The following is a 22,645-nucleotide window of genomic DNA, read 5'->3' as shown; positions in this document are numbered from 1 at the left end:
AACTAGCAAATTTTAAGAAATAACAAATCAGTATTACAGCACTGAAGGTTTTGAAAAGTAATTGCACTCAAGTAGCACTTAACATTAAGTTCTATGCATTTCTACTAGTATTGTTTCAAACTTCAGAGAATCACTTCTATCACATGTTCAGGAGGCAGATGTCATGACTTGCGTTGTTGTCAGCAGCAAAAAATCGACTTGTGGCACACCACAAAAGAAACTACTGCATAATTCAGGTTACTAATACGAAATGATACAAGTTTGAAACAAAGTAAAATAAGGAGCAAAAAATAATTATTTTAAGAGATTTCAAAATTTTTAAAACTAGAAACATTTATAAATTTTCTGCAGGTCCCCCCACCCTCCCAGGGGGCTGCGGCCCACCGGTTAAGAATCACTGCCTTACACGATAGAAATATAAGATCTGACGATGTTGAAGTCTTGACAGATAACAGATTGATTTGGAGGAAAATTGTTGATGAGGATTTTCATGACAAATTGTTTAGAAGGGGGATTGATGGGAAAGTTTATGTATCTACCTACCTGTCTGTGTGTGCATGCGTGCGTGCACACTTTTTTCTGTAAACTGCAAAGGAAAGAATGCCATTGGACAAACGTGTGATTAGAATATCTAAAAAAGACAACATCTAAGGCTAGGCTAGCCAACACACCCATAGAGGTACCCTCATAAGATTCCTGAAGATATCTCTGTGATAGAGACAATTTATTGAAACGATTAAACTTATTGTTTAATTATTTGTCTTTGTGCTATAATTATTCCATTAAATTGTATCATGAAAGCAAAAGCAAGGTTCAAAATTGGTTAATATTAAACGAAATCATTTGGCTTAAAGATAGCATGTAAGTGAAGTCAGCTACAAAGAATAATCATAGAAGACTATATGAAGCTAGTTTTGTAGGAAAGAGAGAGTTGAGTGGAGTGTAAGATAAAATTATTGCTAAAGCTAGAAGAAAGTGAGGGAGAGAGAGTAGTGGCTTGCCCTGTAATTTTGGTTGTTTTCAACCAAAATTTATGCCCAAGGACTTCACCAGAAGTATAATAGTGACCATTCTTAAGAAAGAATACGCTTCGTGTGAGAATTTTTAAAGAATCAGCCTGTTATTGATTCCATATAAGATCTTCCACGTTATTATACTCAATGAGATTAAAGGGCTTGTTAAGTATAATTTGTTTTGATGGTATCATTTTAATGTCAAAAACAGTTCAAAGAGTGGATAGCTTCTCAGTTCTATAACTATTAGCTGTTGATTTGAATTCATGATGTGAGATAACATTCATCTACTACCTTTAGGTAGTAGATGAATGTTATCATAGGTATTCATCTACTACCTTTAGGTAGTAGATGAATGTTATCTCACATGAGACCACTACCCTGATATTTTAAAGCTTTATAAGTACCGCTAAGCTGAGGCGGCCTCATTCTAAGGAATTCCACCTTGCAAAAAACATCCTACGTAAGTTATTGTTTAAATAATCCTTTATTACAGTGGAGGTCACTGAAGATCATATTAGTGGCACATCATGCTTTATGAGTTCAAAAAAGGCACCAGTTCTGCTAACACTGTAAAAAATGTGCAAGAAGTGTATGGCAATGTTTTGAATGTCTGAAAGTGCCAGCGATGGCTCCAAAAATTTCAATAAGGGGATTTTAGGTTGAAAGACTCTGCTCGCCTCTGGGTGCCTTGTCTCTCTCGATAATGATATGCTGGAAGCCGCTGTTGCAAGAAATGCAGTGCAGCTGTTGAAGATTTAGCAAAAGGTTTTAATTCATTGTCGTCGACCATCCATTGCCATTTGCAAGAACTTGGAATAGCATCTTAGCTCAGAAAGTGGGTTCCTCACAAACTGACGAACATCATTTAAAGAGAGCACATTGACATCTGCACTTCTCTTCATTCTCAAGAGGTTCGATCTCTATTTTTGAGTTGTATAGGCACCAGTGATGAAAAAGTGGATACTTTACAAGAATGCCAAAGGCATTGGGTTCATTCAGGGGAACAGGCTAAACCTCAGCCAAAACAAGACCTTCATCCTGAGAAGGTTTTGTTAAGCGTTTAGTGGGATATTATACACTTTGAACCAAACATTCACAGCTGGATGAAATATACTGTGAACAACTCGATCAATTGAATGAAAAACTGAAAGAAAAGAACTGCTCTCTGGTCAATTGAAAGGGTGTCGTTTTTCACCATGATGACCCATGCCCCCTCATAGTGCAAGAATCACCTGCACCGAAATTGAGGAACTTGACTGGAAAAAGCTTCTGCATCCTCCATATTCTTCTGATCTTCACCTTCAGATTACCACTTATTTTGAAGTTTGCAACATTTCATCAATGAAAAACAATACAATGCATTAGAGGTACTGAGCCTGTATGAATTCTTTGCCTCCAAACTGCCCGAATTCTATAGAAATGGCATTATGAAGCTTTCGCAATGTTGGAAGAGCATTATTGTTTCAAATGAAGATTATATACTTGATTAAATTAGGAAATGATTTATCTTTTATATCCTTTCATTACTTAATGCTAAAAGCAACATTGCTTTTGGGATGACCTGATAGCCTGAAGTGGCTGGTGAAAGTTTCCAATCTGTTACCTAAAGACTTGCACAAACATCTGTGAGTACAAGTTGCCTCTGATCTCTCTCTCTCATACATACATTGCTGAGGAATTCCCCCTCTCTCTCCCACAGTGGAGGAAGGATGAGCTACTTCCATGGTAACCCAGTCCATCTTGGGAGAGTGCATATATTGTATGTATGAATGAAAGACATCACCGACAGTGTCCAAGGTGGAATTCAAACCTGCAGTTTTTTTGTTTTTTTTTTTCAAGAGTGGATACACTAATTAGTTGGTCAACCAGGTCAGATGAAATTTGAACTAATTTTTGTTGTACATGTGTATTTAACTTTTAACTCTCATTTTATCCCTCAGATAAAAAAAATAAAATAAAATATTTTGATTGCGAAGTGATATGTCTGCCTTTAAATTCTCTGTTGGCAGTTTTGATTTGAGAAATGCTTATCATTTCATTGACATTATCTAGTGAGAGACACAGACACCTGAGCTATAGCATTCTTTTTTAATATGTATTTGAAAATGATCTGCCATCTATATTTCCATGTTTTAACATGGAAATATAGATTGTTTGCTTTTAATTAGTTTAGTATTCTAAAATTATATGTGAAGTGTGATATCAGAATTCATATTTTTTTTATTTTACTTTTAGACCGAAACTTCCAATAAAAGTGAATTGCTGGTTTTGTAACCAAGATACAGTTGTTCCATTTGGTAATAAAAATTGTTGGGATTGTCCATTCTGTGAACAGTATAATGGCTTCACAGAAGTAAGTTTTGTTTAAAATAAGTTATAGTAAGTAATGTGTTGATTTCTTTATACTTGGAAATAAAACTATGGTGCTACAGCCATTTATCTATTAGTCTTTCAAATAGATGAATGGCTGTAGAACCATTGACATTAGAATTTTTCTTGTAGATAGGCCAAGGCAACCCAATATAGCCTGCTAGGTGGGGGGGGGCACCTTTTAGGATTCTAGGAACAACTTTAGTTTTCTCTCTTCTGCTTCATTTGCTCTTTATAGTGCCTGCTGCACATGTCATAGTTTTATGATCCATGAAGATGGCAATGTGACATTGCTGAAATATAGGAAGTATTTATTCAAGTTTCTTTTAATTAATATTCCAGTATACGTTATAAATTCCTGAAATAATTTAATAGTTATTGAGATTAGAAATAAGTAGTACAAGAATCATCATAAAAGGAAACAGCATTTGGTTGTATAAAGACTATCTGCTAGGAGATTTACCTCTATGCCTAAAAAGGAAGCTCTTTATATATGCATTATTCCAGTTAGTTATTTTTGATTTTTAAGGTGCAAAGGTATCACAGGTCATACTGCTCCAGGACATAGGTTACAGCAGTATATATGGTAAATGGTTAGTAGGACAATTGTAAATATCCATGCTCCTGGCATGATTCGAATCCACGGCCTCTTGGCTGGAGAGTGGGTGCCAACCAGGCCAGCACGTTATTCCAGTGTTTATCTATGGAAGTGAGACATGGGCAACGAATGAAAAAAAACAGGAAGGCAGGTTGCATATAACCCAAAGGGCCTTGGAGAGAAGAATGCTCCACATAACAAAAAAGGATAGAATAAAAAATTCTAGAATTAGAGAGCTGGAGGGAGGGAGTATGATACATGGAAATGTTGTAAAGCATGTAAATTGAGATGGGCTAGCCATTTTAGTAGATTGCCAGATGAAAAGTGTTCAAAATTAGGCATTGAGTAGACATCAAGAGAAGGAATTTCTATTGTGGGTATTGCACCCACAATAGAAATTCATTTGCAATTTTCACTTTTTCTTAAAAATTTCCCTTTTTATAGATAGGTACTACTCAAATCATCTGGAATTCAACCTTCCAATCATGCCTTCGGAGTTATGCAGTGCTGCCGCTGTAACATTTTTACACTCCAATATTAGAACTTTTTGGTTGAATGTCGGCTCCTCTATTATCTTGCCAATTTCATGTTTTTGTTGATGCATTCCTGTTTTGTTGCTCACATTTTGTTGGTGCCAGCAAAGGTTGGTCGATTGGTAGTGGCGCTGCTATTAATGGCTCACGCAAAAAGTTAAGCAAGTTTGAGTGCGGTTAGTAGTTGGAAGGGTTTCAATCATTCAATGCTGTTGGCACACTCTCCCTCAATGAGTCTCTGGACACTCTGGAGGTGTCACATAATAATAATTCATACTCTTGATTGCATTTTGTTCAATATTCTCTGTTGCTATTCTGGCACCTCTTGTTTCATTTAGCACTCTTTCAAAGTAATCACCCTTCTTCTTCTTCAACCTTCTGGTTCTGTCCACTGCTGGACGAAGGTCTCCCCCATGATTTTCCAGATCACTCGGTTTTCTGCCTCTCTCATCCATCTCACTCCTGCAATTTATTCCAGTTCATCTCTCCACCTTCTTCTCGGTCTTCCTCTTTGTCCTGCTCCATCCATTGGTCTACACTCTGTTGTTTTTCTAGTCCATCTCCCGTCACTGCATCTGGCAATATGACCAGCCCATCTCCACTTAGCCTGTTTAATGTATTTTACAATATCCATGACACCTGTTTGAGATCTTATCCAGATATTTGTCTTCCTATCTCTTAATGTTATTTTTAGCATACTTCTTTCCATGTGATTGTGTTGTTCTCAGCTTTTTGTTTAGGGCTTCTGTTAAAGTCCATGTTTCTCCTCCATATGTTAGGACAGGAAGTATGCACTGGTCGAAAGCTTTCCTTTTTAGACGCATAGGGATGTCACTTCTGAATATGTCTCTCATTTTCCCATAAGCCATCCATCCAAGGTGAATTCTTCGTTTAATCTCTTTTCTTTGGCACTCCTCAAAGGATAACAATTGGCCCAAATATACATATGAAGTAACTTTTTCATGGTTTTCAAATAGTTCTATGGTTTATGTATTTATTCATCATTATTTTTGTTTTTTCTCTATTTATTTTTAATGCAATTTCTTTGGAGGCTTCATTCAGCTGATTTAGCCTTTCTTCCAGCTCTTCAAGATTATCTGCTATCAGGACAATATCATCTACAAGTAATTACCCTAAATGTCCAGAATTCTTTAGCCCCAGTTTTCTTGCTACCTTTTATCATTTCCAATTCTCTTCTATTTGTAGCTTTTTTGATAGCCTCCAGGACATTTTGCTGCTTTTCTGATATTTATTTTCTATGTTCTTTCTAAAGTTTTCCCATATATATACGAGGTTGGTCTGAAAAGTTCTTGGCCTAACAATGAAAAAACAAATTTATAATTTCAAAATTATTATTATTTTTCAACATAATCTCCCTTAAGACTAATACATTTATTTTACTCCAGCGCCATTATCCTGTCCCTGTAGTGGATCTCAGTAGGATCTGAAAAATATCCCTCTACAGCTGCAGTCACCTCTTTATTTGAAAAAAACACTGACCAGCGAGGAAGTGTTTTAGTTTTGGGAAGAGATAGAAGTCAGAGGGAGCCAAATCTGGGGAATAGGGTAGATGTTCCACAATATGTAGTTGATATTTGAGTTGTAAGTCAACAGTTAGAATTAAAGGAGACAGAGGAAGACAGTTAGTGCAGATCCCTTAATTTTCCCATTGCCAAAACACCAGCTTTGTGGGCAAGTGCATTGTCCTGATGAAAGATGATTTTTTTCTTTTGCAAACCAGGTCTTTTCTCAGGAAGTTTTTCATCTAGTCTGGTTAAAAGATCGGAATAATATTCCCCAGTTATTGTTTTACCCTTTTCAAGATAATTAATAAACAAAATGCCTTTTAGCATCCCAAAACACCGATGCCATGACCTTTGCTGCTGATGGAACCCACTTTGTCTTCTTTGGCACTGAACAACCATTCAGTAACTAATCATGGGATCAAAGATAGTATTCTCCTAAGTTGGTCATAATTTCCATCTTTGTAGTTCAGCATATAACCTGTCCTTATTGGAACATCAATATAATTAGATACTTCCCAGGAAAGTATGGCATGATCACTGTCATGAACTGATGGTAAAATATGCTTATTCTTAACTGAGTCTCCTTCTGATGCTATAAACAATAATCTAACACTCTTTGATCTTGAGTTCCTTCTTTCACATGCTGCTTGAGTAATTTGGCACTGCATTTCACCATCCCCTAACTGGACCATCAGGTCTGTAGCAACATCCTACCATATATTTCATCTTATTAGCTTCCACTTCACACCAGATAGCCTCGAACTTACTGCTACATGGGATATTATTACCATTATGACTTTCATATGTTTCTCCCCTAACTGGATTATAGTTAGATATGCAATTTGCTTAGCCTTGTTATACAACTTTCTCTCCCCAGACGTGCTCAAAAGGTCCAAATCTAAAGCATACATTTCCACTCCTTCGCTAGATGCTTAACCATGTTCAGTGCCATTCATATCTTTGTCATGTTTGCATACTATCACTGAACTTTCACACATTCTCAGCATTCCTCCCATGATGATCTAGTTTCCCTGACTCTATATCAGATCTCATCCCAATAAGTAATTTTTTTCAATCTCCTGATGCCAGATTGATTCAACTGTAGGAGTTAGTAAATTTGTAAATTTATATGTAAATGACATCAGTCAAGTTCTTGATAAAACAACAAAACCAAGTCTGAACATTTTTAAGCTGTATTGTATATGAGTTCACTACTGCAATGTGCATTTAGTCATACTTGTATGCTGCTGTACACAATTTCATTTTTGAACCAGTCGCTGTGACTCATTATGAACCACCCTCTATTTACACACACAAACAGAGGTAACCCTCGTATAATACAGTAGTTAGGATCTTATAAAGTCTTATGTAGTGTGAAACCATGTTATGCGGGACAAAAACAATACAGAAAGGATACTTTTTGCAACATATACTTTTTTGAGATGACTCAAAATTTGTATCTTTTGATTCTGCACAAATAGTTTCTTTTGAGCAGCCAAGTAAAAGGCTTTTAAACTTTTATTGAGCATAATTTAGGGATAGAATTTAATTCACAACGATGAAATTATTCCAATACAATTCTTAAGAACAATGTTCAGTAATACATACCTGGAAAAATTTATAAATGTTCAAATAAAAACCAAAATAGCCTTATAAAAACCTTAAGAGTTGTGAACTGCATGCTTTGAAGTAAGTTTTAAATGGTCTCAAACATGCACAAGTTCAGTAGCATAGATTCTAATACAGAGATTTCCAAACAAGATAAATGCCGAGAGACTCTCAAAAAAATAATGAAAATGTTGAAAAATTATATCCAACCTAACAGCAGGGGTCCCTTCCCCCTACCCCTCACACACACATACAGGAAAGGTCAAATTCCATTGTTATATGACGTTTACGTTCACCACAAGTCTATTACTGTGTTGTAGAAGTACCATTTATACAGGGTTGCCTGTATATATGCCTTTTTTTTTTTAATAAACAGATTGAACTAAAAATCATTCCTCTTTGGGTTATTTGATTGAATATAATAAAATTTAGTGTTGATAATTGCAAGTATAATTTATTTCATTTGGACCATTGAGTTAGCAACATTATGTAATTATGAACATACCATAGGTTTGCAAAAACCTTTCATGGATGAGAAGCTACATTAAAAAAAAAATAGAATTATGTCTGTGTGGCACTGTAATTGTACCAGCTGGGATGAACTCTGGAATCTCAAGATGTATAGTTGATTTATTTAGAAGTATAAAATATGCATAAAATTAATTGCTCGGTTTAATGGTTGCCAATTTTGATAACAGCTACTTTTCTTCATAATGTGATCCATATAAATGATGAATAACATTACAAAACAGGTGCAAGTTAAAGTGACTAGAAGCATCTAGCGAGTGGTACAAGAGAAAAAAACAACAAAACAAAGTGTAAGGAGACAATATTATGATGATTTTATTATTCAGGAATGTGTTTGATTTATTTATTTATTTACGCATATGGCTTTGTGAAACTGGCAAGTGAAATGTGCAATCACAATCTCCAGAAACAAATGATGAAAAACTTAACATGCAAAAGTTCATTACATAAAAGGCACGGACTGTATTCCAAGTCTTCTTTTTAAAAAAAAAAAAAAAAAAGCAAAAGTAATGTGCTATAATCAAGTCAGGGAAAATTATCATCCTATTGCACCAAATATGACAAGACTGCATGTTCTCTCAACACATCACAACACAAATGTAGCTGTATCCAAGGTTTTATTAGAGAGCAGTTGTGACTTGTATGAAATCTTGAGATCCATTAGAGAAAACCCATTTCACTTTGCATCATCATCTTCTAGCACAAGGAGGAGTTCTGCTGATACTTCGAGGTGGACTATGAGAGCGGCTATGAGAATAACATCTTCGTGGTGAACGGGACCTTGAATCTTCTATTTCCTCCATAACCACCCCAGCACCATACCAACTACAGGTCAATGTCCAGACTAGAAAGCCAATCCAAGGCCTCATCCGTCACCTTGTGGATGACCTGTAGACCACCACCACCGTGAAATTGGTGCCTTGGGCAGTCATTCACAATATGAGTAATCGTCTGAGCCACGGGAGAACAATCACAATAAGGGTGGTCCAGCAGTCCCCATTTATATAGTATGTAGCCACATCTGCCCTGGTTAGTTCTGATCCTGTTGGTTGATGACCAAATCTTCCTAGGAAGAGCAAAACCAGGCTGCAGAGCACAGGGATCTTCTACCAGGAAGCCGTTTGTTGGGAGATTGTTGGACCAGTATTCTCTCCACATGTCAGATATTGATGGCAGGGTAGCTGAAGAGAGTTTGTCCATGGCCCAGAGAGGCTTTCTAGATTTTAGGCGAGTACTAGGTGGATTTATAAGAGTCTGGTGCAGGGGGGGGGGGGTTGCTCATTGCTTTATTAAATTCTTTAAACGAGGCTTGTCTTCTCCGTAAGTTTGGTGGAGCAATGTTAGATAGGACAGGCAGCCAGAGGAGAGGGGTGCTTCTCACTGTCCCACTAATTGTGTGCATGGTAGAGTTTAGCTGAGTGTCTATAATGTTAGTGTGAGCACTTCTTTCCCAGACAGGGGCACAATATTCTGCTGCAGAGAATGCGAGGGCTAGTGCTCACGACCTTAGGACTTCTGTATAACAACCCAGGTTGTTCCAGCGAGCCTTGAAATGATATTATTTCTCATTTTAATTTTGTTGGACAGGTTGGTGATGTGCCTTTTATAGGTTAGGCTGCTGTCCAGGCTCACTTCAAGATATTTCGGGTAGGGCTCGTGTTCTACCATTTTTCCACAGAAAGAAAGGTTGAGGTGTCGATTTGGCTTCAAGTACCACTGCTTGGAGTACTCTTCCAGGATGTTCAGGTCTGTGTTCAAGGTTGATTCCAGGTTGGCAAAGGAGGTAGATTGATGTAGGATTGCTGGGTCATCAGTATATGTATATTTGCTTGAGCTGGTGTGTGGTAAGTCGTACACGCAGATGTTAAAAAGTAAAGGGGATAACACAGAGCCCTGAGGGAGATCGTGTTTTCTTGGTGCAGAGATTTAAAGATGTTAATGAATGTTAGTATACACAGATGGAAAGAAAGTAAGGAATTAATAGTTTGGGCAGGTAATGGTACAAATGATTTAAAGGGTAACAAGTATAAAATGCAAGATTATATGAAAGGTTACTGGAAGAAGCAAAAAAAGGAGAGGATGAGTATAAAGTTTATTCTATTCTTCTTTTTAGGAAGGTAATTTGGGAATAAAGGCTATGGTTATGAGTCAATGCAAAATTGTATAGGAGAAATGGTATGTAGTTTATAGATATAAAGAATTTGATTCAAGTACAATTACATAAGTCATATAGATGACTTAATTGCACCTGAATGGTTTTTCAGGCATGTAGAGAAAATTTTGTTTGTGAGAGGTGGGGGAGTTGTGGAAATTCAAGAAAATAAGGCTGTTGGGAGTACATCATGAACAAGGGTGAGGAGTTTCTGGCATTAGTTCTACTTGGCCAAAAGTTATTGGTATTAATAAGATTTGGGTGATGGAGAAAGATATTACTGCAAGAAAAGAGTAAGAGAGTTTTGAGATGTTCAAAAAAAACAGAATTGAAGTATCACTGATGATAATAGAATTGCAAGAAACAAGGGTAGAAATTCAGGAAGAGGTGAGGTTAAGGAAAAGAGTGCATTTGTAGTGCGAGTTAAAAGTCAGCAAGACAAAAGGTGGTGATGTAGGGAGAGAGAGATGTACATGATATGCTTTGGCAAATTGATTCATTTGGCATAGGGCAAATAATCCTCATGGAGAGGGGGGGTTAGATTGCAAGGAAGAAAGAGCACATAGTAAGAAGAAAAAAATTGAAATTTATGCAGCTTTTGAAAGAACTTCCCAAAATAGCATCAGAGTTGTCCATAACTAAGGTAACCAGCGATCTTGCCTTTGACTGGGGTGGATGATCATGCAGTCTTGACTTGAGAAGCAACTCAGCATGTCATGTGAGCCACAAAGCTGTTGATCATAGCAAACTTGAAACGTGTTAGTAAAACTTGTGAAATAGAGTAATAACTTTTAAACACATAAAACAAAAAATAGTTTAATATTAATAAATAATTATAAAAAAATGAAATATTCAATCCAAAAATAACAGATTGTCACCAGTGAAGTGTGGCAAGATCAAAAGGTAGAACAAACAGCAATGAATTTCACATTCATGGTATGAGCCACAAGCTAGAAATGGTAATAGGATGTTTTTAATGATAAAATGTTTTTTTTTTTTAAAAAAAAATCCTGATAAAATAAACAGATTATGAACTTATCTTTGGCAGAACCCCTCATTCCAACCAGAAATACATAAGGAAGATTTGCCTCTGAGACTTATTTGCATTGATTTTCCCACTTACAAAATTCCTTTCACATATTTTGAACTCTCCTACAGGGCATTCCCATTCTTTGATTAAAAATGAATCATATTTTGTAGAAAGCTTCTGGGAGAATATATATATAAAACGAGTTTAATAAAAATAAACAAATGTAACCCTACAAGTTTCATAAGTCATCAGACTTGCATCATCAAGGGTATCAGCGAAAGTTGTACAAAAACGTACAACGTACAACACGTCTGAACACACAAAATGTACAAAAGACGTCTTGTGTGTTCAGACGTGGATCTCCCAAGACCTTCTTAAATGGTAAAACTTTTTTTTGTAAGCCATATAATTATGGTCAGTTTTATTATTTAATCTTTATTCACAAATTTTTCTGTTAGCCATATAATTGTGGTCAGTTTTATTATTTAATCTTTATTCACAAATTTTTCTGTTAGCCAAAACTCTTCAATTACTATTACAAGATTTGAATTTAAAGGGAAGTTATTTCAATTGCAAAAGATTGTTTTGCTTCATTTATTAGTTCATTAATATAACAGACACATTCAGGCAGCTATCTTTGACTCTGTTGATTGACAGTTGTCATTGGTTCTTTAAAAAAAAAGAGATTCGATTCATTTAAAATCTGTCAAATGTTTACAAGTAGAGTTTCATTAGTCCCGTTGGTCAAATATTTAACATATCTGCTCTCCAACAACACTGCAGGTTCGAATCCTGCCATGAGTTGTTGATTATCTTTAGGTGGAAGATGAATTTCATCACCTGGTGTAAGATCACTAATCCCTTTTATGTGGAGGCCTGAGTTGCTTGAAAAAGCTCCATTTTTGATATCTAAAACATTCTGGATTATGTAATAAATATTTTAAAATTTAAAAAAAATGGTAAAGTTCTTGCCCACCCATGGTGCTATAGGTTTACAACTTTGTGCGCGCGTGTGATTTGATATTAATCATTATATAAATTGATGGTTGAAGTGGCAAGTGTTATTTTTTTACATGCCAGTAATTCTGAATGCAGATTGGTCATATTTGCTACTCCATCAATACTATCATTTTCAGAACTTAGCTGGGGGAAAAAAAAATAATGGATATTGCATGAAATATATTTTGTATTCAGTTACATATTGTGGCAAAAATGAAAGATGTTCAGGTGCTCTTCTTTCATTACTTGGTCATTAGTGAACAAAACAATAGCAGTAGATTCATCCAACTTGAACAGCATGTTTTTTATTTCTTTACTTTATTCTGTCAGTTATTAATGAAAACATCCTCGCTCATCATAATACAGTGGTATCTCGCTAATCCGAACTAATAAAAACCATGCTCATTCGGATTAGCGAATTTTCCCCCAAAGAGACAACAATAACTAGCTTTTAAGACAAAAATAATGAGATTCTAATGGTACATCAATTTAATTCAGTAAATAAATGAAGTATCTGATAGAAAAAAAGCTACTATACTGTAATATAAAACTTAAAAAATAATTCAGTACACAAGTTTATTTTAGTAAAACATTTAGTTTGTATGTACCTGTATTGTTGAGGATTCTGATTTAATAAAATTGCATAGTTCAGTACATAATTTAATTGGGGTAAAAAATATCACTTCCTTGTACACAATACAAAAAAAGTTTCACAAAATAACACACAAAAAAAAAGTTTTTTCTTTTTTTGTAAAAAAGTCACTGATTTTCTTTTGCTTCTTGGAAGCTAAACTTTTCAAATGCGTCTTCTCAGAGCTGCATTAGCAATAAAATTTTGTGGAATGGCGTATCATTCTGCTTAGCCCATTCTATACGCATATTAAAACTGTCAACTGCCTCTTGATGTTTTACTTTTTTTTTTCTTAGAGTTCTTTATCGTCATAATCATCTTCTAATTCATTCTGTAGCGTCATATTTATAATTTCAGCATCTGATTTGATTTTAAATTCACTTTTGGGTTCTACCTGTAATCCATTCCATAATATCTGTTTGTGAAATTTCAACATCTAGATTTATATTTTTAACTAAATTATGCACGTTTTGAATTTCCTCTTTTTGTGTATCACCGTAGTTATACTGTATTGTAATAATAAGAAATAAATAATAGTTAAATAATTATTATTAAATAAAACTAATAGCACCCAAAATAATATAATAAATAAAACTTTTTTTTCTTTCAAAGCACAGTTCAGATTACTGGAAGGTCCGGATTATCGAGATACCACTGTATATATTTAAAAATGAAAATCATTGTTGTCATTTTCCTGGTTTGTTATATGAAATTTCTTTACTTGCATCCATCAAACAAGGCAATAACAGTAAATGGCCCTAATGGTGAAATGTGTAAACTTCACCATTAGGTGAAGTTTATTTTCAGTTTTTTAAATCAACTCAAAACTCCTTGTTCATTTCTTTCTGAACTCCTTAAATTTTGTTGGAACGACATCATGACTGGATATAACTTCTGATCAGATAATGTTTTCTACAATTGCCATGGATCCATAAACTGTATGTAAAATAGTTGAAATTTTGTTTTCAGCATATCAATTTCTGAATTTTTGATTGACACATGTCCATGTTCCAACATAAAAGTGTGTACAAATTCACATGGAGAGAAGAGGCAAGGAATAAGAAAAGTCTCATTAACTGTTATTGTTGATAGTGATGTTTTCTCCCTGGTGCAAGATACCAGAGTGTACAGAGGATTTGAAATTGGAAGTGATCACTATTTAGTCTTGAGCAGGATAAAATTGAATTTCATATTGAAAAGAATGTCATGTAAGAAAGTTTTAAAGTGAATAAAAGTTGAGCAGCTGTCAGATGTGAACTGTAGACTAAAATACACAAACATGATTGAAGAAAAAATTAAAGAGTTTGAGAACAGGAACCAAACCTTGGAGATTCAGTGGCAAGCCCTGAAGAAAACACTGATTGATTCGGCCAGAGTGGCATGTGGTGAGGTTGTCTGTAAGGATAGAAAAATCAGAACTCCATGGTGGACACAAGAAGTTAAAGAGGCAGTGAAAGAAAAGAAGAAAGCATATCGAAAGTTCCTGGCAAATGTGCTCTTAGAGAATACAAAGACAAATGTAAGAAAGCTAAACAAAATTCATGGGAGGACTTTGGTAAGAACATAGAAAATAAATATCAAGAAGGTGGTAAGATATTCTGGAGGTTGTTGAAGAAGCTTAGAAATGGAGGAAAGAGTACTGTAAAAGGAGTTAGAGATGATAAAGGTTACACAAAAACAGGAGAAAAAGATATCCTTGAAGTATGGAGTAATTACTTTGAAAAATTGCTAAATGAAACAAGCAGTGATGACAGTACACTGACCAGGCATGCAGCCAGAAATACATATCCATATTTGAAGTACAAAAAGCCATCAAAAGCCTGAAATCTGGAAAGGCAGCAGGAGTAGATAATATTCGACCAGAAATGCTCAAGTATGGCAGTATAAAAGTCTTACACTGGCTGCGCTGCATAGTTCAGAACGCCTGGACAGAGGGACAAATTCCCGATGATTGGAGTAGAGCTCTCAGAGTATCCATATATAAAAATGGAAATAAAACTGAATGTGAGAATTGAGGTATTTCTCTACTGAGTGTTCCTGGTAAGATATATGCAAGTATATTTGAGAAATGGTTGAGAAGGATTGTGGAAGAGAAGCTTGGTGAAGAACAAGTTGGAATCAGACCAAATAGAAGCTGTCAGGTTCAGATTTTCACTTTATGACAGATAGTTGAGAAATCATGGGAATATAACAACGATCTGTATTTAAGTTTTGTCAATCTGGAAAAGGCATATGACAAGGTGCCAAGAGAGGGAGAAAAGCATGGTGTCAATGGGGCATTACATTGAGCAATACTTAGTCTTTATTTGAGTAGTAAATCAGCAGTTAGAATTGAAGTACAGGAAGATGGTTTAATGTTAAATCTGCTGTGAGACAAGGATGTACATTATCCCCTCTGTTATTCATTATCTATATGGATCACATTATGAAGGAAAGTGGTATTAAACATGATATCAGAATTGGAGATGTTAATGTCCACTCTTTGCTTTATGCAGACGATGTTTACTTTTAAATAAATCCCCCAAAAGTTTGCAAGATTCCATGACTAAATTGAATAACTGTTGTAATAGATATGGTTTGAAGGTCAGCATTAAAAAGACAAAGACAATGAAAATAGGTAGAATCATTGAAAATGTCAAAACTGTGTTGTGAATGGAGAACCTGTGGAACAAGTAAAACATTTCAGCTACTTAAGCAAGATTTTTACTGAAGATGGTAAATTAAATATGGAAATCGACAACAGATCAACAAAGCTAGTATGGTAGGAAGTCAATTGAATAAATTCATATGGAATAAGAGAGATCACTAATTTAGCTGTATACAGACAGTGTTCAAACCAGTTTTAACTTATGGATCTGAGAGCTGGGTCGGCCTTCTCTATAAAGGGGCCCCAGGTGCAAGAAACCTTTTGGAGCCCTAAAATATTTTTCAAAGGTAAAAATTAAAGGATTCGAAATAAACGTATTGTAAAACTTCTTACCTGCAAATGATTTTGGCACAGGGAAAAAAAAAAAAAAAAAAAAAAAAACAACATTCGAAATATAACAGGTTAACATAACGTTTACTAAACACAAATATAATAGAGAAACACAGAGATATTATTATTACCGTGGGCCCTAAAATCTTGTCGATGAAATCCCTTTAGTTATAAGCAAAATTAGAAGATGAAAAATAAAAAATAATAAAAAAATATGTTTCCGCAAATGTGTACCGATGCCCACTCGATCATGGGACCCGGGTGCATTGCACCCCCCCCCCCCCGAGATGGCTGGCCCTGGCTGGGTTAGAATTAAACACTTGACCAAAGACTAGCGGCTGCAGATACGAGAGTCTTGAGAAAGATCAGGGGCATGTATATTGAAAACGAGGATATTAGGATAGAACTTGACATTGTCAGCATCCAGGAATGCATTTGCAAAGCTCATCTCAGGTGGTATGGTCACTTAAACAGTATGGCATAGGAAAGATTAGCAAAACAGGTTGGCAGAAAAAAGACCCAGAGGAAGACCATGATATAGGTGGATTGATACTGTACAAAGTGCCTTAGATGATAGAAATATGAGATCTGATAATGTTGAGAGTCTTGACAAGTAACAAACTGATTTGGAGGAAAATTGTAGATAGGAAGTTAGTAATGATGTAAATTTTTCATGTAGTACTATCATATCCTGCACACCCTTGAGGGTAGGCAGGAATTTCATAATGATGATAAAATTGTTGGCATTACTGAAACTGGTTCTCAGAGTGGGATGTAGCAACTTGAATTGAATGTAAAAAGTATTGGAATGTTAGAAGAATAGGAGAGAGTTAAATACAAAGGATTGCAGAGAACACAACAAGTGTTCTCTGCCAGGTTGGCAGGAAAACGACCCAGAGGAAGACCTAAATATAGGTGGATTGATATGATAAAAAGTGCCTTAGAAGATAGAAATATAAGATCTGATAATGTTGGGATATTGACAGGTAACAGACTGATTTGGAGGAAAATTGTAGATAGGAAGTTAGTAATGATGTAATTTTTCATGTAATACTATCATATCCTGTACACCCCCTGAGGGTATATATCAGGAATTTGCTGATGATGACATGTTCATAGTGGCAGTGTTTAGTGCAGTGTGACCATAATATTACTTCAACATTTTTCCTCCTTTTGTTTCTGCTCTTATTTTGCTACATAAAAAAAAAAAAATTAAGGGATCACAAGCCACCTATTAATTCTTAATTTTTGTCAAGACTTAATAAACTAAGTTTATATTTTAGAATTTAAATACTTTGCTATTTGAATGATGGGTAGTGTGCTGAGTTGGATTATAGAAATGGATGTGAATTTCTCACAGATTCATTTCATTCCAAGATAACTAATCAACAGTAACTGCTTTAACTAATTACAAACTGGTTAGTAGATGGAGGACAATTTGTTAGTTTCGTAAACATTATAATTCCCCTTGTTAACAGTGAAGGAATAAATTATAGGACAAAATAGTTTGTGTTACTTCAAAGAGGCTACTTATCCTGCTTCTCTAGCAGCATAGAGGAGGCATGTCTGCTGAATATTACATTGTGAGTATTCTATAGTAGATACTGTAAATTCAATAAATATAACAAATTTTCTTTAGAAGTTGTGAAAGATTGAATGAAACACTGGGCAAAATTAGTTTCTGTGTAATTTTAAAGATTGTGCCATTCTCCGATTTCTCATGAGCAGTTGAATGTTAGAATGCTATCAGAAGTATGCACATGTGATCATTTCTTGATGACTTAGTAACATTGGCATGTATCAACTGTAGTAAAAAGCATTACTACAAAAATATTTTATTTTAATTTTTAGCATTCTGCCATTTCGACAGTCATGTGACTTTGCAACAAAAATGTGTTGCAAAGTCACAAGATTATAAAAGTAGCAAACATGTCACAATATCTTATAGGGAGAATTGCCAAATAGTTTTCAGAAAACTCACAGAACACTTGTCTGTGTTGAGAATGATTCAATCCCTCCCTCTCTCTTTGTCTGCCTCCCATTTTAGTCTAACAGTGTGATTATTTGTGCATAAAACATTATTTCGGGTCACTTCACAGGTTTCCAATAAGCAGGGTGGTTCATATCAGCTGTTTTGCCACATAAAGCCTTTATAAACATTTATGTGCACAATGGAAATTAAGCCTGTTGGTATAAGAGTAGTTACCCATCAGCAAACCAAGCTGGCAGAGTTGGTTAGATGGTACATGGAACACTTCATTGTTAATATTCCTGTTTAAAAAAATAATAATGATAATAATAAAAATCGTTTGCCAAGTCTCAGTTATTCCCACTTTAGCACATCCAAGGTTTTTAAGTGTATTATAGATTTCAGCTCTCCTCTAGTAATACAGATCATAAATTGCTATTAATTTCTCCAGTGGATTCTCTCTTCCACAATCATTCTTTTGTCTGGTGTTAATATTATACCAAAATGGACAGTCCTTGAAATTTGTTTGCTTTATTTTCTTAGGAATGAAAATATGTCAAGGCTGTTAGGATAGGGATTACTTATTTTTAACAAGAGTGTTGAGAATATGCATTCCAGCTTAACTAGTTACTTCCAAATTTCTATCTTTATTTTCTTGGTATATAAATTCTGATAGTATTTGCCAAGAAGATATGAAAAAAATCCAAAACTGATTTGAATAGATACTGAAATAGAAAACTTGCCTGTTATTGATTCTTGCCAGAACACTTGGTTACAACAGGTCCCAAAGTTAATATTTGCTTTGAGTTTTTGCTTGATAGAGATCAGAATCTTGATCAGTCTCTCTGCTTAAAAGTTTCAAAGGTAAAGTAATTAAGAGCTTGTAAAAATACAAACTTTACCATTAATTGCTCTGTTTGGTACTGTTTAAAAACATATGAACTCTACCAGGAGCACTTATGTAAGCATTTCCTTGTTGCTTTTGATTAATGATTTTACTCACCTGAGTGCTAGCTAAAACTGTTGGTTTATAAATAAACTAGGAACTTTTGGTATGCTTTCTTCTTTTCCAGGACTGCTTCTTTAACTTCTTGTGTCCATCAAGGCGTTCTTATTTTCTTTCTTTGCAGACTTCACCACATACCTCCCTAGCTGAATCAATCAATGTCTTCTTCAGAGTTTGCCATGGAGACTCCAAAGTTTGGTTCGTGTTTTCAGTTTGTTTCATTTTTAGTTCAATAATGTTTGTATAGTCGAGTCTCAAATGATTTCAAGTCACTTGACAACTAAAGGTATTCTTGATAGTAATTACTTTGAAAGATGCTTAAATGAAACAAGAAGACAACAAATGAGAAATGGTAGATTCTTTTTAAAACTTTCTTACATGCTGTTCTTTTCAATGTGATATTCATTTTTATCTTGCTTAGTACTAAGTAATGGTCACTTCCAATTTCAAATCCTCTGTACACTCATGTATCCTGAACGACCATGGTGACATCACTATCAACAATGACGTAGTCAATGAGGCTTTTCTTATTTCTCGTGTCTTCTCTCCATGTGAACTTGTGCACATCTTTATGTTGAAACATGATGTTAGTAATGACTAGTTAGTGTCCTGAGTAGAAGTCCAGTAAATACTTACCATTATTATGAGCTTTGCCATTTTCCCAAAATGTTCCTGTATGCCTGGTAGGATCCATTTCCTATTCTGCTGTTCAGATCTCCAACAAGGATCACTTTTTCTGTTTTCTTTATGCCAGTTGTATGTTCTCAAAAATTTCCTCCACTTCTTCCTTGGAAAAACCTTCTGTGGGACAATAGGCACAAATAAGTTTTTCATCGTCTATTTCCCCATTTTGAAGTTTGCCCACATGACTCTACTTGAAACTACTGTCCAATCTAGAAGTATACCTTCGTGTTTGGTATTGATTGCTTTTGCTACTCCTTCCTTTCCTTAATCTTTATTGTCTGAAAATAACATCCTATACTTATTATTTAGTAAGATCTCACCTGTTTTTGTCTTCTTTGTCTCAGTAATGCCAGTTATGTCCATGTGGTACTTTTTCAATTCTGCAAGTCCGATTTCGTTTGCACTAATACTCCTTATATTGATGGTTCCTATCTTCAGTTCATCTGATGTTGGGTTTATTCTTCTGGATGTTGAGTTGGAGCTTGTTCCAGTACCTGACTTTTCACTGTTCGCTCTCGTTCCCTGATAAAAATAGCAGGGGCATTGTTTAACCAGACAATCCTTTAACCAGCATGAAACACGCCATGTTGTACCATCACATGCATTTGTGGTTTAAGCCAATAGAGAGTACAATTTGGTCAGCTAAGTCCCAAATTGCCAACCCATCCTTGTTCGTTCAATACTCGGTAGATATCTACTAATAAGACATATCACATGAAGGCAAGGATTGAACATTAGGTCAGAAGCCCTGTCGATTCTCCGCATTCCTGAAAGGTGATGTGGAGGTCTCCCAGTTATTTGGCTTTGATCCTTAAGCAATCATTGCTATCATTTTATTATTATGTTTTTCATTCAGCTGTTTTGTATTTTTTACCCCAACCCCTCTTCAAGAAATTTGCATTAAAATAAACAAAAATTTAAATATTGTTTCTTAAATTTAGGATGGTGATTACAACAAGCCTATTCCTGCACAGTATGATGACAACCTCAACTTTTCAAATTCAGGAACTGCATCATCTAGTGAGAAGTATAATTTCTCTTCAACTAATGGACTCTGCTCAGATTGCAACATTAATCAAAGATTCAAAATAAAGCTTCTGTCTGAATTTGTACCATTTAATAATGTAAGTAGATATTCAAGTATAATAACCATTGTGAAAGTGTGCCTTGTAGCTTTAAATTAGGAAGGCTGTACTTTCAAATGTAATTTGTTAAACTTATGCATTATTATAATTTGCAGTTCAGTTTTTTTAATAAATCAGCATTAAATTGAAAATTTGATACAACTTTGCATTCAGGTAAGGAATCTCTATACTTAAAGCTTTTCAACTGAGGGCAAGTTAGTCAGTCCAATACCATACAGCATACATGGGCAACCTTTCCTAGTTCGGGGGCAAAAATTATCATTCTGTCTCCAAGTCAAGGGCCGCACCAAATTATTAAATAAAATAAATTAATATTAAATGAATTAAAACAAGTTGCTACTTCATATTTCATTTATTTATAATATAATGCTTTGGTATAAAGCTCTACATAAATTTTATAATATAATGAACGACATAACAATTTAATGTGAAGATTGGCATTGTACTTCAACTACGAGACTATCAATATTGACGTTAATATTACTTAAGGATAATCACATAGAATTTTTGAAGTTTTTGTCCGAATTTTTGATTTATTGTATTTCATCCTCAAAAAAAATTGTTCATGCGTATATGTGCTGCCGAAAAGACAAATGATTTTTCTTGAAAAGGCACGTAAAATTTGTATATTTTTCTTCCACCAAATAAAATTTATAAAAATCCATCAAAGCAATGTTGTTAAATTGTGATTTTAGCACTAAATCCGCCTGAAGCTCAATAAGTTCATCTGTAAGTTTTCTGGCACATTATTTACATCGGTATCCATCGGACGAGCAAATATAGCGAACGTGGAGTCTTTGTTTTTGAAGTCGGCAAACCTTGTATCAAATTGTTCTATTAGTGCCTTCAGTTCATCTCCATAACAATTATAAGGGATATTTTTATGAGTTGCTAGAGTAGGAAAATGATAACAATTTTTAGCTCTTATCTGACATTCCAACAATCTTAGTTTATTACAAAAAGCATTAGCATGTCCATGCAGTTCATGAACCAATTGTCCTTGTTTTTGCAATTTAAGATTCAGTTCGCATTTTTTAAAAATTATGGAGACAACTACCGTGTTTGAATAAAAACTTTAATTTAATATAACTAAAATCTACATTTGACGTTTCGACCTTTATGTCAAGGTCATCTTCTGGAGCATACAACTATACACAGAAAACAAGCTACACTACAATCAAACTGGTTTGTTAAAGATGCTGACCAACCGCTACAACAATTGTTGGCCTGACCTCTGGTGAAAAAAAAAAAAAAAAAATTATACATCAACGCTAGAGTCCTGTTGTTAGTGTTATCTGTTGGTTGTAGAAATACATTGGGCTCAACAACAATTATCTATCTATATATATATATATATATATATATATATATATATATATATATATTAACATCATGATTATACTTGTACATTCCAGCCAGTTGGTATGGAATGGTTTCTAATACTAGCTGAAGATTGGTTAGAGTCCTGACTTATGCTGGATCTTATATATTAGATAGGCTGAATGTGTGCCATCCAGATCCTTGGAATTTTCATGCCATCTTTGTTGTTGATATTTGGGTGGTTTATCAGAATTTTGCAGGCTTCCTTAAATTTCCTTTCATACCAGGTTTTTGTGTGGTGTAAAGAGCGGATGCTTTTCCAGCTGATTTGGTGTAAGGTGTTGAGTGCGTGGTCTGAGAGGCCTGCTTCACCATAATGGTTATATTTAATCTGTCTAATGTGTTCTTTCTTGTGTATGGGAAATGTCCGTCCTGTTTCACCAATGTACGGTAAGTTACAGGTGCAGCGGATGCAATAGACTCCAGGATGTGCTAATGGGAGGAGAGGAGTTGAATATGGTTTTAAGTTTAGTGGGTGGTTTAAAGGTGGCAT

The 22,645-nt window shown here is 34.9% G+C and overlaps 1 protein-coding gene across 1 annotated transcript in view; it reads left to right on the top strand.

Moving 5' to 3' along the window:
• LOC150109383 (uncharacterized) overlaps positions 1–22,645 on the top strand; it is a 139,943-nt gene that overhangs the window by 8,962 nt on the left and 108,336 nt on the right. Inside the window, exons 2-3 of the mRNA XM_090402269.1 lie at positions 3,252–3,369; positions 20,569–20,751. Coding sequence (XP_090258395.1) covers positions 3,252–3,369; positions 20,569–20,751 — 301 coding nt within the window. The remainder of the gene's footprint in view (positions 1–3,251; positions 3,370–20,568; positions 20,752–22,645) is intronic.

Source organism: Typopeltis vanoorti, chromosome 2, assembly GCF_054136105.1.
Source record: "Typopeltis vanoorti isolate ZY-2024b chromosome 2, IOZ_Tvanoo_1.0, whole genome shotgun sequence".
Classification (NCBI taxonomy): domain Eukaryota; kingdom Metazoa; phylum Arthropoda; class Arachnida; order Uropygi; family Thelyphonidae; genus Typopeltis; species Typopeltis vanoorti.
This window is presented reverse-complemented; position numbering and strand designations above follow the sequence as displayed.